Source organism: Gymnoscopelus braueri (genome assembly GCF_963280865.1).
Source record: "Gymnoscopelus braueri genome assembly, chromosome: 1".
Lineage (NCBI taxonomy): Eukaryota > Metazoa > Chordata > Actinopteri > Myctophiformes > Myctophidae > Gymnoscopelus > Gymnoscopelus braueri.
In genome coordinates this window covers 32,248,271-32,266,382 of record NC_137603.1, presented here as the reverse complement: position 1 = coordinate 32,266,382, position 18,112 = coordinate 32,248,271, and the positions used below count along the sequence as shown (strand labels likewise).

The following is an 18,112-nucleotide window of genomic DNA, read 5'->3' as shown; positions in this document are numbered from 1 at the left end:
GGATGGCGTTATAGCGAGCGATGAAGACAGACATTATGAGCGGAGTGACGTGACAGCAATTCACAGGTCAACCGGTTGGGCACAGCTCAATGTCCAACAAGTGCCCGAGGGGTTGTTTCAGGATCGCTGCTTTAATGGAACTGGAACATTATGTTTCCGGGAAAAAAAAAGAAAAGAATGAAAAACACACCAGACCCAGCATTCATCCATTCTGTTGCCCTGTTGCTCGAAGCGTTTTCTCCTCTTTTGACGAAAGAAAGATAGCAGAGGCACTCCGCACTCGGAATGAAAAGGCTGAATAGACCGAATTCATTTGCATCTAATATTTATTGGCCGCCAAGTTTCGGGCACAAGCCCTTCTCGACGGTGTGAAGGTAAAACTTGCAGTAAGGCTTACCTGCCGATATAGATTAGATGCAAATGATTCGACCGTCAGCTATTCAGTCTCTTTATTAAGAGAGACGGGCTGCAATGTTTTCTATGATTGAGCTGTCATTAGAGAGCCGATGCACCACTTATAGGAATAAATAGAGAAGATTATTGCAGTGTAGAGGTGAGGACATTCTCTCCATTTTAAGCACTTTTTCTTTCTTAGAGGGAACGGTAAGGAGACATCGGACAGGTAGGCCTTCCCACAAGCCATTTGTGGGGTATTGAGTATGCATTTTACATGAGTAAAGGTACAAAATATATACAGTTCCAAAGTGAAAGTAGTTGATAATCTTTTCCAAAAATAGCTATTTTCAAATGGCTGAAGAATAGCAGAGCTTAAATGGTTAATGTGTGTTCTGATCTAAATCTTCAAAGTAACTAGTAACTAAAGCTGTCAAATAATTGGGATATAGGTTCAGTGGGCACCTAAACCTTGTGGGCACCTCAATGTTAAATTGGCAGTTTTTTTTGGTTTTATTTAGTTTAGTTTTTCCCAAAATGTAAAACAAATTAAGAATAAATGTACACTTTGAAAAATGGTCAGAAATAATGTAAAGTATACATGATTTAACATGCACGGTACATCATAATCAGACATAAATGTACCCTTCAACTTCTTTTTATGCCCAAAATGTCCATATAATGACCAGGAGTAGGACGTCGCTGTCGGGTGGAAACCTCATATGTCCAAAACTGTTACTTTTCAGGATTCAAATACCAAAATAGCAAAAGTAGCAGATCTACAAGCTCGAAATGCGTCGCTTCGTGCCGCGTTTCGAGCTGCGTTTCGAGCTTGTATATCTGCTACTTTTGGGGCTTTTGTGTGACTCTGTAGTAGGATCAAGTGGCGTTAGTTTACGAAAAAAACACAACAAGTTAGAATATGGAGATAAGAGGTTTCTGCCCCTCAAGCAACGATATCGCATCGTTTTACAACCAGGAACCTCGAGGTAAATTGTTACGACATTATAGCTGATAATAAAATCCTCTATGGAGAAAAGGAGGCCTCGTTACTTCCGGAAACTGGACTGTTAAGCCCTAATTGGGAGCCCAAGGGGGCTGTGGCCCCCTCTTTAAAAACCCATGCCCTCCACTGCTCAATTGTTCCCCTCCAAAACGCCCACACAAACACACACACACACACACACAGCATTGCGTCACTACCTGGCCTCAGACGAACAGATGTTAAGCACTCTCAGAGGCAGGTGCCGCTGTCGGCACTTGATGAACGTGCATGTTGATCCAATAGCTAATCAATACGTGCCAAACAAGTAGTACCCATTACAGCTGGTAATGAAGCAACAAGCTTCCTGACTTATGATAATGACGAGGCTTCAGAGAGAGGTTGGAGTGGGCGGGGTGGGACTGGGAGGGAGTTTAGGAGAGACAGACGTGACACAATTAAAGGCCCCGGGCTTGAGGGAAATCAACGGAGCCACACGTCACTGGAAGCTGCTATCGACCAGTTTGGGGGCTCGGTACGGATAGAAAGCAGTCAGGGAACATTTCCTACTCGACAGTCAACAACGCAACACAACGCCATTTGACAAATGTATTTGTCAAATGGGAACCAAAGTCTATTAACGTCTCAAGTAGCAACGCACAATGAAGTACGCTACTTGAGGGAGTGAAGGGAGTGGAGTGGCGAGAAGAGGAAAGAGTATATTAAGAAGATAAAGGAGAGGAGTGAACAGCAGTCAGTGGGGGAAGAAGTACTCAGATGTTTTGCTTAAGTAAAAGTAGCAATACCACAGTGTAGTAATACTCTTTTACAAGAAAAAGTCCTATATACATTTTTTTACTTGAGTACCACGTCCTCACGCTCATGTCACTATGACTCAGACATATTGGTCGGATCGGCAGTGTGATGTAGGTGTGAGGGCTCTCACATTGCTCTCTCTTCACGTTGCACACCTTGCTCAGCCAAACAAACTTGCGTCTCATTTCTCTCCAGCAGACTGTATGCACATCAGCCATTTTGGCATGACATAGTAGGATAAACACAGGTGTTACCAAGGTTCAAGGTTTCATTATTTCCTCATTTGTTACATCTTGTGTACGAGTACAGAAGTGTACAATTATTCTGTTCTGGCCTCCTCCTGGCAGCAGTAATACTAATGAAGTTGTGTTCCATTCAGGTCAAACAGAGTCAGGGAGCAGCTTTTGTGCATGTTAGCTTAATTAGTATCACACCAGTGTTTACCCTACTGTTTCATTTACAAAATGGCTGCCGATAGTTGCAGCCCTACAATAAAGTATGCACTTACACCTTGTTAGACTGTAAGTACATTAAGTGGAGGCCTCTACTGTGTAATTGAAACTCTTTTATAGGTTAACCACTTGAACCCCAGCATCCCTATTCTGGGGCAAAGAGATTTGGTGTAGGAGGAAACAATAACAGCTAGACCGGTGCAGTTGCAACTCAGGTCTGTCTCACTAAGACTATAGCACAGTAGCCTCGGAAACCCATGCTTTTTTTTTTGGCGGGGACATAGATTGGTGAAGCAATAGGAAGCCCCGCACGAATCCGGGCGGCTGAGTTTGGATCCACCCTTCAAGACCATCGATTGAGCTCGTTGCCTCAGGCTAATAGCACAGTGCTTCTCAAGTCAAGTCAAGGACCCCCAAATTGATAGGTATTTGGCCGCGGACCACAATCTGAAAAGAGTTTGTGCCAGGGACCCCCAGAAGAGAATCTAATTCATTAAAAAAAATCATCAGAAATAGCAGATGTACAAGCTTGCAGTGCGGCGTAAAGTGACACGCTGTGAGCTTGTAGATCTGCAATTTTTGAAACGCTAACATATAAATGTATAAAGTGATTAAAATGATCGTGGAACCCCCCCCCCCCCCAGGGACCCCACTTGGAGAACCACTGGACTAGAGCAGGGGTCTTCACCAGAGGGTCCGGGACCCCTAGGGGGTCCTCAGAGATACTACAGGGGGTCCGCCAAATCTTTGTATATGGGGAACATTAGCCTAACATAGCAAGCTCACAACACCTCGCACTGCGAGACGTTGTGAGCTTGTAGATCGGCTATTTTCGGAGAGTTGGTTGGGAAAAAGAGCAGACCAAGTACAGAGCCAACGGTCAAGTTGACTAAATATTGAGGGTTTAAAGGTTAACTATCTGAAAATACACATTAGCATGAATCCAGCTATCTATGAAAAAGTTTAATCTGCAACACAATTTTACTATACAGTATGTAGCGGGGGTCCCTGCTTCATCTTTCTCTTAGCTAAGGGGTCCTTGGCCTGAAGAAAAAAAACGTTGAAGACCCCTGGACTAGAGGGTTCAAGTGGTTAAACACTGTAAGAAAGGTGAATGGATGTGCAACATGCCTCCAAGTCTCTTAGGGGTTTATTTGGTTTCCTTCATTACCCAGCATCACCACGACGCCACCGCACCGCATAACAATCGAAAAGGTAATCACATGCCTCCCTGCCTGCGCACACGCTTTGCTAGAATAATCTAATGACCTAATGCATGTGTGTGCCCATGCAGGTCCGAATGTCTGTGTGCTACGGTGCACGGTAGTTTTTTAAGTAAGTAAAAGTAGCAATTCCACACTGACTTCTGTTTCAAGTATTCAAAATTGACCTGAGTAGAAAAACTAAAGTATTGGCATCAATAATACTTACGGTGCCAAAGTAAAAGTTGATGTCCAAAACTGTTACTTTTCAGGATTTTCAATTCAAAAATAGCAGATCGACAAGCTCAAAACGCGTTGCTTCGTGCAGCGTTTCGATCTTGTCGATCTTTTTAGCTACTTTCGTGTGACACAGTAGTATGATCAAGTAGGGCGTTGATTTACGAAAACAACACAAACACATTAAATATGGAGATAAGAGGTTTCTGCCCGACAGCAACGATACACCAGTGGTGTGCGGCGCCGGTGAGCATGCAGCACCACGCCCAGTGTCAGGCCCTGCTGACAGACAGTGTTTACCGGCCTAATGCGCGTCACACAGCTCACTACACACACTTAAGGGACATTTAGGGCAGCTCTGTTAAAGAGGGACACACACCGTGTCAGGACAGGCCAGGAGAGAGAGAGAGAGAGAGAGAGAGAGAGAGAGAGAGAGAGAGAGAGAGAGAAACACAGAAAGAGACACTGTTGTGTAGGCTACTGACGTGCTTACTGATGACATCATAAGCAGGTGACGCTACTCATTGATGACATTCACGTGTGCACTAGGAGCCGGTGTGTGTGTGTTCTACACGGAGAACCTAATACAAGTTTCATGTTTAAATACAGAGTTGATTCTTTAGATAAGTAATCACTATCTAACAGACACATCAGAGAGACAAAAAACACAGACTTAGAGGAACATTTCACCTAGGGCTGGGTGATGTGACACATATTATATTTTATATAATTTATATATATATATGGTGAAAATAGCCAATGTACAAGCTCACAACGTGTCACGTAAGCGGCGTGTTGTGAGCTTGTAGATCGTCTATATTCACTGTATTTGTACGCCACCATTGTACAACAATAATAACGTATAATACAGGGTTATGTGCTCAATCAGACTAATCAATTTAGTAGATTCTAATATATATATATATATTTTTTGGCTTGTTGATTTGTTGATATATAAGAAGGGGGAAAAAAACGTGCTTCTCAATTATTGTTATTATTAGTTATTGGTTATAAAAAAAAGAGATAAAATACATTTCTGTCTACTCGCTATAGGGCTTCTTCTATCGTCATCAAATGTCCAACTCAGTGTCATTCAGCCACACTGTGGCCAGATCGTAAAGAGAGATTCCAAGCTAACAGAAACAGGCTTTCTCTGACTGGAATGTTAGAACACTGAAATAGAAGCCATTCCTCTTGCGTTGATAAAACATTTGAACAATAATTATTGTTGTTCGATAATTGTTTGCAATTATCAAACCTGCCTACCGATGATGTCACTGGTAGGCACGTTTCTGAAATGTCCACATAGCCCTCCTCTGAGACAGAGTGAGTAGATGAGGGCTGTGCCATCTTATAATGAGCATTAGTGACGACCAGTTACAAGAATTGAAGGTTGAAAATGGGTAGGTTGTGAGCCACAAATAGCAGATCTACACGTTTGTAGATCGGCAACTTTTGGCGTGCGACCCTGGCAAACAACTAATGCATATCGCCTCTGTCGGGTGGAAACCTCATGTGTCCAAAACTGTTACTTTTCAGGATTCAAATTGAAAAGTAGCAGATCGACAAGCTCTTTGTCGCTTCGCGCCGCGTTTCGAGCTTGTAGATCTGCTACTTTTGATAAATTTGTGTGACGCTGTAGTATGATCAAGTAGGGCGTTAATTTACGAAAAAAACACGTAAAGTTAGAATATGGAGATAAGAGGTTTCTGCCCGACAGCAACGACATAAGTTATGCATTAGAAAGCAAGAGAGAGTAATCTCAGCGGTACACAGGGTGAAGACTCCTGGCTAAAACAGCGGGTCTTCTATGGCCCATCTGCTTGTCACCGAGAGAGACCGGCTGACTGGCTGAATTGCTGCCTGGCTGGCCTGCTGATTGGCTGTCTCCATTCACGGAGACCGGTTCCTGCCCGCGCTGTGTTCTGCAAGGCTGCACGCCGTCAGGCAAGCGGGGAGCTCAAAGCTCCACTGGACCCGCTGGGCTCAATCCCCTGTCCAATCTATCTATCTATCTATCAGGCTCCATGGAAGTAGATTTCACTGCCTTGTTGCATATGCAAAGATATACGGAAAAAAACAAAACAACCAACTGTTCCATAGATTTCTCATAGAGAGCTAGAGAGCGAGAGAGAGAGAGAGAGAGAGAGAGAGAGAGAGAGAGAGAGAGAGAGAGAGAGAGAGAGAGGGGTGGGGGGGATATTCAAATCAGGTGAACAGGTGTTCAGGAAAATTTAATATTTCTACTCATTTCCTTTTCACAGTGAATGAAGGAAATGCCAATAGAGAGGAATCAATTAGAGAGAGAGAGAGAGAGAGAGAGAGAGAGAGAGAGAGAGAGAGAGAGAGAGAGAGAGAGAGAGAGAGAGAGAGATCCTTCCCCTCCTTACACTTCAGCACGTGGAATTGACTTTCTTTTCCCCCCGAACAAGTACATTTTAGCCCCTTTTTCTCCCAATTTTAGTCATTATATCAATGAACCCTTCCTCACACATTTCTGTGTCTCAACTACTATCGTACCTAACACTGGCTCACCTGCCAGAGAGGAGCCCCCACCGGGAGGTCCTCCTGCTCAACAGCCCCCGCTCACAGCCCATAGGAGTCGCTATAGCACAGCGACAAAGATCCCCCCACCCACCTGAACACAGCCCATTGTGTTCCATAAGACCAGAGATTCCCAACTGGTAGGTCATGAATTGCAACTAAGATTTTAAATGCTAATAGAACATTAATATAAGAAAAATAGTGTACCTAGACAAGTGTGCTCCTCTGAGCACAGGTCTCCGCCAGGCCGGGTTGCCTACCCAGGGCCCGCAAACTTTGGAAGGCAGTAGCCAATAGCCAATTGGAATGGGATCTGAACAATCTGACTCATATATCTTGATCACATGACCCCAGAGATAATGTGTACCGATTTGTGTGAGACTGTAGGTCAGGAGTAGTAGAAAAAAGTGTGTTTTGGAAAAATCGTCCTCCTGGGGGCGCTATAACAGGCCAATGTGAAATATTTGAGTGTGTGTGTGTGCACAGTTTCACGTCGATCGGTGCCGGAGATTAGCTGTACACAGACGGACACACACACAGCAACACACATGGACGGACAAACAGGGGCAAAACATAGTCTCGGCCACGCCTTCGGCCTGGCCTCAACAAAATCACGGTATTTTTTCTTTAATACCTTTTCAATGCGACTAACCCTAGCCCTAACCCTGTCACACGGATATATAGCACCTAAAAGTATACTGAAGTTCCATTGATCCAACCCGGAACTCAATCGATTGATCATTACAATAAAACATGCTCTAAAAATGCACACCCATCTGACGTAATGTGAAGTAAAGGTCGGCCATGAGTCTATAAATTCCATTGGGAGAAGTGAACGCGAACACAGCTTCTGACCGATTCTGTAGCACCATGGTCCCTCAACTAAATATTGGACCCATTCTTCACAAGCCACACATCTTTCCCAACATTCTGACACTGAAATGGCATTTTCTCAGATAGACAAATCAGGAAGAAAATCGAGGTTGTTATCGACCTTTCTCTGTCTCAGCAACGCACTCTTACGAGATCCGGTAACAACATTTAATGCACAACTATTGCTTTCATCCACATGACGTTCACAGCCAGGGAGAGATGGCGGGAGAGGCAACCATTTTGTGTGCCATTTCTTGCCTAGTGGCGGAGCATGGGATGACATAATCTTCCTTTAGCACACAAAGCTCGTGTCGGGCAGAAATCTCTTATCCATATTTGAACTTTTAGTTTTTTCGTACTTGATATACTACAGCATTACACAAAAGCATCAAAAGTAGCAGATCCGCACACTCAAAACGTTCCGATCTTGTAGATCTTCTACTTTAGCTACTTTTGAATTTCAATCCTGAAAAGTAACAGTTTTGGACATATGAGGTTTCCACCCGACAGAGACGATATCACTGTAGCCCAATGTGTTTAGATGTCGCCCATTATAATAATAGACAGGGATTCAAGGTAGTTAGCCAGATAACTGCTAATTAATTTAGTCATCTGAAAGCATCTTCAATCTCACAAGGAAAGCCACACTATTATTAGACTGTGTGTGTTGTTTAAATGCGAGTGAAGAAGACAGTGTGCAGGAGTCTTCTTTTTTTTCCTACGATAGTAATCCCATCAATTTGAAATGTAGCACAGGCACTGTGTTGTATCAGTATTGATCGTGGATTTGCTTTTTAATGTTCCAATGCACCGCTCTTATTGTATTGGACAATGACTGACAAAACAAAACAAACGATGCAATTTTGTCTCCTTACCTTGAGAGGGCTGGGTGCATATATATTTCTTGATCAAGGCATCTGTAGGCTGAGTGTAAAGGCTGAGAGCATATTTCAGGGACTTCATATCGGAGCTTTTCTCAAGGAAAGTCTTCTTCAGACCGTTTCCTCCGGCATGGAAGTATTGCTAGAGGGACACAAAATAAATAAAGAAAGAAATCACCATGTTTAGTCCAAACATTTTCATGTCAAAGATGGTTTGATTGGTATGGTTTAAAATTGGGTTCCCCAAATTGCTATGTATTTGAAAATATTTTGCGCAAGGGACCCCCATAAGAGAATATGTATGTAAAAAAAAAAGGAAGCAGATATACAAGCTCACAGCACGTCACATACATTATAAACATGTATATTAGCCATGTTTCCATGGCCGGAGTATAAAATAGGATTAAATTGGTTAAACAAAATTCTATGCGATGTTAAGTAATTTAGCTGGGGACCCCCTGGAACCCCCTCAAGGACCCCAGGGGATCCCGGACCCCCACTATGAGAACCACTGTATTAACACATTGAATGCCAATCGCGTAGATCTACGCGAACCTATTTAAAGCCACAGCGTGCCAGTCGCGTAGATCTACGCGAACCGCCGATTCCCATTGATTTTGCCCCAGGTGCACTTTCCGATTTTTTTTTATCCATTTCCGTTTCCGGTTTCCGGTCGGAAACAGAATTATTCGGGTTCCGTTTTTTTCGATCGTATCCGCTTCCTGTCTGGGATCCTGTTTAAAACTCGATTTTCTCGGTTGTTGTTTTTCTCCTCGCTGATCACTGTTTACCGTTGATCGGCTGTATCTTCAAAATGGCGGCTCGCATTTGGAAACTGTTTTCGCTGGCCGTTTCTCACGGATCCGCTGTGTGTTTAGAACCAAATGAACGCGCACTTTTAACTTATTTAGCGAGGTCTGTGGCGACATGAAAAAAAAAAAAAAACAACAATAAAACGCTGGCACTGGTGAGTACATTATGAGATTAAACTCTGGCATGGAATGTGTTAAAGGTATCATGACATTCATTTTCACTTTTTTTATTTTCAATGTTTTATTTGGGGTTTTATGACCTCAATTACACCCAAAAAACCTGAACTTAAAACATTCAGTGGATTTTCTGTGGTCTGGGGTTTTCTGAATAATTAGGCTGAAAAGTAATCTGAGCTTGGCCCTTCGACAGTGAGGTCACTGTCGAATAATCCCGCCCACTCTCCTCCTCGCCCCTCCCCTCCCCTATCCTTTCCTTTGGGGGGGGCGGAGCAGAGGCGATGATTGACAGGCAAAATCCCTCACCAGCGACACCCGCAGGCAAAGATTTCTTTTTTCATTGCAGTTGAAAAGGCTTTAGAAATGTGAGAGAAAAACACCTGCCATTGATCACTGGAATGGAATTTTCACTTAAAACTTTTTGTACACTTTTGAAGGACCAGGACAAAGACTTTGAATGTGGTGTAAAAGTGAATGTCATTAAACCTTTAAGTTACCACACATGAATGTCATGTCGAACTATATGGTAATGATGGGTGTTTCTTTAGTGCAGTGGTTCTCAAAGTGGGGTCCTTGGTGGGGTCCCAAGCTAAATGTGTTAATACAGCATCACAATCATCTTAACCACTGTATCCATTTATACTTTGGCTATTCAAAAATAGCAGATGTACAAGCTCACATCTGCTATTTTTTTAAATATTTGAAAAATATTGAAAATGTTTTTTAAAAATGTAATAATTTTGAAGTGCAATTTTCTTTTACATGAATCTTGTCTTCTGGTGGTCCCTGGCATAAACCCCTTTCAGGTGGGGGGTACACGGTCAAATACATTTCGATACATACATTTTCGACACACAATAGAACCCCTGCTTTAGTGAACTCATAGCCTACTAGTTATTGCACCCGGATGGATAAATCAACAGCGAGTATTTTACTGTGTGTTTTACTGTGTGTTTTACTGTGTGTGTGATGCAGCGTTGGATAAGACTGGCTGGACAGAAAGCCTTTTAAAAGGAGAGACCCTGCCGAGCGTGAAAAAGCAGCTGGGAGCCAGCTCGAATAGCTACCTCCACCAGGTAATTACCATGCACTTACAGCACAGGGGCCTTGCTTGCAGGCGGCGATACGCATGTGCGCTGATCAGTGGTGGGAATAGTCTATCCCCTCATTTACGAGGGGATAGACTATTTTCATCCCACACACCTGATTCGAAGTCTAACAATCAGTCAGTTTCACAGAGCACGGAGGGTTTGCAGTACCAGACACAGGTTACAACACACAAGCAACTGATCTGACCAATAGATTCATGGAAAAAGGGTAGAAACAGGAGTGGGCTGATGTTGCTGCTGATCGTTTTAAATCCATGACGCAAGAGGAATGCCTCATCTAAAACTAAACCTAAAAAGACCAATTCTCCTTTCTGTGTTCACAGGTACTCACCCATGGGGTTTGAATTTAAAAAGATCATTTCAAAACATTGGCACATAAATCGATCAGACCCAAGACTCAATACTTTTTTTAAAGAAGCCCCAGTTATGGTCTTTAAAAGCCCTCCCAATTTGAGGGACCAGTTGGTGAGATCTTATACACCTGCACAGAAGAAAAGTACCTTTTTAGAAGACATTCCCGATGGGAACTATACTGGTGTGGTAGCTGTGCCCAATGTTACATCAAAATGTAAGACCTACACACATCCCCACAGTGGAAAACCTGTTAAGATTCGTGGCGTGATCACCTGCAGTACCACTAATGATCATCCTGTGGCCTTGCATTTTAAACAGGCAGGCCACAGCATGAGCTCATTCCGGTATGAAGGCATTGAAAAGGTGGAAAAAGCCCCCCAGAAGACTGGAGGCAATCAGGAGCGTCGCCTTTTGCAAAGAGAAATGTTTCACATTCATTATCTCAATACAATGGCTCCTCGTGGGAGTTTCGACATCAAACCATTCCTGTAACTTGTCTTGTCTTTTTAATATTGCATTTTTATTCTGTATAGCTGACTGTGTACGATTCTCTGTTTAGTTCAGGGAGCTTTGATTATTGTTCTATATGTGACAGGTATTTTGTATGGACACTTTATGTCTGTGGGTATGTGGGTTTGTATTATATAATTATTTCCTGATGGCCATATAGGAACAATGGCTCATGTATCTGCTCACTCTGACACAGACTATATGTGTAACTTCATTGTCTGATTGACAGCGCATCGCGAGTTCGAATCCCATTCCCGACGATCTTTGCTGCATGTCTCTCCCCATCTCTCTCTCCTTGTTTCCTGTCTGTCTCTACTGAAAACTATGAATAAAGGCCAAAACAATATATATATATACATTGCAAAAATAGCAGATCTACAAGCTCACAACGCATCACATCGCGACCCGTTGCGAGCTTGTAGATCAGCAATTCTTTTGGCTGTAATGTGTTATGAATCAATAGCCTTCGCAGTCACAAGTCCACGATAACATCGTCTCTGTCGGGTGGAAACCTCATACGTCCAAAACTGTTACTTTTCAGGATTCAAATTCACAAACAGCTAAAGTAGCAGATCTACAAGCTCAAAACGCGACGCGGTTTCGAGCTCGCAGATCTGCTACTTTTGATGCTTTTGTGTGACGCTGTAGTATGATCACGTACAGAGTTAATTTACCAAAGAAAAAAAAAAACACAAAAAGTTAGAATATGGAGATAGGAGGTTTCTGCCCCGACAGAGACGACATAATACCTAGCGCCTCTCTAAACATCACCTTGAGCTGTGTGTGAACCATGCTTGGATCCTGTCCCAGGGAGGCAGAGAGAGCTGTGTCCAGGCACTTAAATGCATACTATGCACCTTTCAACAATACCTTTTTCCTTAACCCCTTCAATCCGGGAACACATCTGTGTCATTTTAGTCTTCAAAAATAGCAGATATACAGGCTCATAGCTTGTAGATCTGCTATTTTTGAAAAATCTTGGAAAATATATGTTGTTCCAGGAACCCTCCCCAGAAGCACAGATCGGAGTTAAAAATGTTCGCTTTACAACATATTTGCCCACATTGTCCACGAATTTTAAAATAAATAGCAGATCTACTATGAGCTTGTACATCTGCAATGTTTGAATAGCCAAAGAAATCTTAAAATGACACAGATGCGTTCCCGGTCTTAATGGATTAATAAGATCTGACCACGGCCATCGCCCCTACACCCGTCTTCCACGGCTGGGAGTGGTGACAGCACTCCGTCGAGGAGAGCACGGCTTGCCTTTCCTATTCTATCAGGCTTATCAGCACCAGTGGTGGTACTTAACCATTTAAACCCCTGCATCGGTATTGTGGGGAAAGCTTTCTCAGAAAATAGCAGATCGACGAGTTGCGTTGCAACGCGTTGTGAGCTTGTAGATCTTTCCCCACAATAACAGAAAAGACCCTATAGATCCCTGAGGGACTCAGGGCACAATGTAAACATACTCTCTTACAAGTAAAAAGGCTGTGTATTCAAATGTTACTTGAGTAAAAAACGAAATATACTTAAATAAGTAAGTAAAAAGGACTCACATTATACCAAATTTCTCCTTTAAAAAAAAAATATATATATATCAGATTTCTTTTTGTGCACTAATTTCCCAGCACTTTGGTCAAATCTGCCATTTTTTAAATGTGCTTTACTGCTTTGTAAATAAAGTTGTATTGTATTCCCAATACAGAGGCAAATTCTATACCCCCAAAAATATATATCTTAACCCTTCCATTGTGTTAGGGTCTTTTTTGACCCGTTTTCAAGTTTGAATAGGTAAAAAGTACCCTTTACATTTCTTTATTGGAACGAGGCTTCATGATATCCTCAGAAATAGCCATTTTAACGCAACAAAAAAGTGACGATCCAAAAAGTTTCTCTTTGGAGCAACCTTTTGAGTCTGTCGCCTCCTCTGCTGTCAGCGGGGATAACTTCAATGGCTGTAGCTTTTAGAGAGGAGGGACTGCCATGGCCTTTTTCATGGTAATGTACAGCCATCACATAATTGGGATTGTTTGCACAACAAGCCATTGAAGTTATCCCCGCTGACAGCAGAGGAGGCGACAGACTCAAAAGGTTGCTCCAAAGAGAAACTTTTTGGATCGTCACTTTAAAAGCCACACAGTTTCCAGGCTTAAATGACGAGGTTGATTACTTGCCGTTTCTCTGATGTTTGTTATGATTACTGTGATCATGTTTGGGTTTACAGTGTAAACATTTAATACACTGTGATTATATTTACTCTGTTTTCCCAGTATGTTATTTTATAGATTATTTTGGTGTCTGTCACTCTGGGTGTTGTTTTGTTATTTTTTTTTATTTTCATTTATTGGGGCAATTGTGCTGTCTGACTGTCATTTAAATGTGATAATGACGTAATAACATATTAACATACCGTAAATTTCGGACTATAAGCCGCGACTTTTTCCCCATTTTTCGACCCTGCGGCTTATATAACGGTGCGGCTTATCTATGGATTTTTACAGCTGACGGCCACTAGGGGACCTCCTAAATCTATGGATTTTACATCCGCGGCTTATAGTCCAGTGCGGCTTATATATGTTCCAAACATTCAATTTAGCTGCTGCGGCTTATAGTCAGGTGCGGCTTATAGTGCGAAAATTACGGTAATTGATTGAAACATCATCCACGGCTGTATTTAAGTGACTGATTAGCCAGAATGCCAGATAGACCCTGACGAAGACCTTCTAGGTCGAAACGCGTCATATTCATTTGCCTTGCTCTTAATAAATGTATAAATGTTTGCACGTGTTTGTTTATAGAGATACTGTGTACCGATTTGCGTGATGTTTGGAAAAAATCTGTAGGAGTACAGGTACTGTAAAAAAATATATATTTTTGCAAAAATCGACCGCCTGGTGGCGCTATAACAGGCCCATGTGAAACATTTGGGGCAGAGCTTCTGCTGTGGCATCCGGGAGTGTGTGTGCACAGTTTCGCTGCGATCAAGCCAACTGTGAGAGATTAGCTGACACACAGACGGAAACACACACACACACGGACGGACGGACAGGGTGCAAAACATAGTGTCAGCCATGCCTTTCGGCCTGCCAGAGACAATGACCGATTTGGAAAAAAAAGCTGGATTTGGCGGAGGAGAGAGAACAACCTGCCTTTCAATTATGTACTGACTCACAGGTCAGGGGTTAAAGTGAAGGAACACATTGACGTATTATAGCAAATTACAGAAGCCCATTTGAATTGAACCAATGCTATCGACCTTCAGACGCAGACACTATGGAGGCAAGTGTTTCCCTCCAGAATCGGAAGCCATTTAGAGTTCAAAGGTTCACCGTTCATTCTCTATTTCCTCCAGAGTAAAAAGGTTCTCTCCGCAGGACAATACACTCTATTCACTCACAGTCAAATAGTAATAAATGCTTAGGCGTGTCGGCACGGAGCCGTCTTCAACGTTTATCAGCGTTCCTCAGGCTCTGTGCCGAAAACACTCAAGTGCTTTTCTTTTGTGATGAGAGCCAAATAAATAAGTGAAATGTGAGTATTTTTGTCCTCCTTGACTTGGGGGAATGTGAAATGTGGTACCTTTTTCATATTCTTTATTTTTTCCCCCCCGAATATGCTCACTGGATTTGGGGGTTTAGCAGTCCTCAGAGAATCCCACTGTTGGAATTCAACCTCTTTTTCAAACTCAAATTTTTTAAATGCGCTTGGTCATCTAGTCAAGCAAATCTCAGATGGTCTCTGTCGGGTGGAAACAACTGCCAAAACTGTCCAAAATTGCTACTTTTCAGGATTCAAATTCAAAAATAGCAAAAGTTGCAGATCTATGAGCACTTCGAGCTTGCAGATATGCTACTTTTGATACTTTTGTGTGACGCTGTAGTATGATCAAGTAAAGTTAATATACTGTATGGAGATACAAGGTTTCTGCCCGACAGCAACGATATGTTATGGTCTATTTTTCATTGCTTTTGTTTGTTTGTTTGTGTTATGAAGGTCAGCACATTCAAATGCAGCATGTGTTGATTGGTTGAGGTCCTTGGGGTACCATTTTGCGGCGTTAGTTTAGGATTACTTCCATTTTCTACTAACTTATTTGATTCGAGTCCATTTCTGCCTCTTTCTCCATTTGTTTTTGTTCACACCGCTGGCATGAATGTAACCTTTCCCGGCCTCCTGGAGACATTACCGAATTGTGGTGTTAATTGGCTGTTGTCGTTGGAATACTGATGAAGAGAAATGCAGCTTCACGATTGATCTAATCTCGAAGGTGGTCTCCTTGGAGATGCTAGAATCAATTTGTTTCCTCAGCACTTTCACAATATAGTGTTCCCCGCCGGTGGCACTTCTCCGTAACTCTCCACCTGCCCTGGGTAGAGTTAGAGCTTTGTTTTCAAATTGCTTCACTGCATGCCGGTAAACAGACTGTGTTAACTCATTAAGACCTGAGGTCGATTCTACAAATGCCTTCTAAATCAGTAGTTGTCACACCTTCAAGATAAAAAAAAAAAAAGCAAAAATAACAGATACAAGCTCGCAGCGTGGCACGAAGCGCGCTGTGAGCTTATCTGCTATTTTTGAATAGCCAACGCTAAACCTAAAATGACACAGATGCTTTCCCGGTTTTAATGGGTTAATAAGGCAACGGTCCAATTATTCATCTGACAGACCGCTTTCTCTCTCTAAACCTGAACCTCTTTTATCAAACTACCCCCAAGTGTCTACACTAGATTACTCAAAGATTCAAAGAGGTTTTATTTGTCACTCACTCATACAAGTATGTGTGGAGAAATGCTGTGACTGTCCCCACAGACTATTACTAACGATGCCTAAACAACAAGATGTAATAACTATAATAACTATAACAAGAGTTAAAAAGGGTAAACAATTAAAAAGTCAAAACTTTAGCAACAATAAAGAGAGAAGTGTACAGAATGTAATGGGAGATTACAAAGTAAGTGCAAAGTACGATATGTGCAGGAGATTTGACCCCAAAAAAAATAAAGAATACAATGTGTGTAGAGGTAGAGAAGATGTCTAAAACCTCTGCTATCAGCCTGTAGAGGCCGTGCTGCAACTTACACTCAACCGGACATTTTGCCCAAAAGGTGACATTAGAGGAAAGGCCATGTAGTCATCGAAATCAATAGGGTTCATCCTGCAATTTGCCGGTCAGACTATGAGATATCTTGTGTGCAAAGTTGACATTTTGGCCTGAGGGTAGCGTGAGAGAAAAGGTCATGGGGTCACTCAAATAGCTAGAGTGCATCCTCCGGGGAGCATGAACGCAATCAGCCAGTTTCGTAGCAATCCACCCAATAGAATTTGCCATGTCTTGTGTGCAAGTGGACATTGGCCTAAGGGTGGCAAAAGAGGAAGGGCAGGGTAGTAGGGTGCATCCTCCAGAGCGCATGAGAAAGCTTTGAAAATGGTATGGCAATCCAGCCGGTAGTTTTAGAGATAATGTGGTTTGGGACCAAAGTGGTGGATGGGCAGACAGCCAACTGACAACCAACATTGCCATCCTTTAAAGCCTAAAACGTCTGTGGTGTTGTTTTAGAATGTGTTGCTGTTTGGGTGTATATATCCGTCTTAGCCAAAAACCACCTCCTACCTACATAGAACCCTCAGAGAATTAGAGTATCATTAATCCATAAGGACCGGGAACGCATCATGTCATTTTAAGATTTCTTTAGCTGTTAAAAAAGAGCAGATATACAAGCTCATAGCGCGGCACCGAGCACGGCACCGAGTGCCACAGATGCGTTCCCGATCTGAATGGGTTAAAAATAACAGTTTTGAACAACACTTTCTAGCTCGTCGTTACAAAAACAGAATGTATTTTGTCACGTATGTGATCCACAAAGGCGGGTGTGAGATGGGAATGCACTACATGGGGGCTAGCAGTGGAACCTTCTCCGTCTTGGAGAAGGTTTCCGGTTCAATCCCCGGCTCCTCCCGTGGCTTTGACGCCAACGTGTCCTTGAGCAAGATACTGAAACCCCAACTGCTCGGAAACTGGCGGATTCAGCCTGGGTCTGATTGATTCCAACCGTTCCCGAGTACAATTGCCCACTCCCCGCTGGCCAGCATTCACATTGGCCATGATTCTTAACTGTAATGGTACTTATATGCCTCAGAGGGGCGCTGTGGACTGTGGGGCTTTGGGAGATAGAGAATGTCAGTTGATAGAAGAAGAGTCACTTGTCAGAGCTTAGAGCGAATAATAAAGTTTGACTGTGTTCCTGACGTTGTCTAATATCTTATAATATGAACAGAACAACAATACACAACCAAAGCAGTGTGCGCTGACGGTCTTTGAAACATCGCAATGTAACATCCTCTGTAATTATCGTATGACAGTGACGTCACTGACACATCCTTGGTATCTTAACAGTGAGGTCACAGACTAATCCTTGGTATCTTTATCCCAGCAGCAGCGCTCGCTATACATGTTTTTTGTTTTTGTTTTTTTGAAGCTCAGCAGTTTGCCTCCCTCCATGGGGTTTTAGGACTGACAGCAGTAACACAGCTGGACACTCACCTTGATGGTGGGGAGCACCAGGTCCATGGCTGCACACTGCCGTGGAGTCAGACTCCTGGCCTCCTCTCGAGTTACATGCTCCTGGAGAGAGACCCAAAACACAACAGATTGGGAATCAGTGGGATCAAGAGCATGAACCAAAAACAGAACACATTGGGATTCAAATCAGTGGGATCCGAAGAGCATGAAGAGCACGCAAAGTGCACAGCCTTTCACAGCACAG

At 42.8% G+C, this 18,112-nt stretch overlaps 1 protein-coding gene across 1 annotated transcript in view; it reads right to left on the bottom strand.

The window, feature by feature from the left end:
• Positions 1 to 18,112, bottom strand: part of LOC308105796 (protein unc-13 homolog C-like) — a gene marked incomplete at its 5' end in the record, with an annotated part of 229,949 nt that overhangs the window by 9,767 nt on the left and 202,070 nt on the right. Inside the window, 2 exons of the mRNA XM_080456721.1 lie at positions 8,375 to 8,522; positions 17,890 to 17,970. Coding sequence (XP_080312847.1) covers positions 8,375 to 8,522; positions 17,890 to 17,970 — 229 coding nt within the window. The remainder of the gene's footprint in view (positions 1 to 8,374; positions 8,523 to 17,889; positions 17,971 to 18,112) is intronic.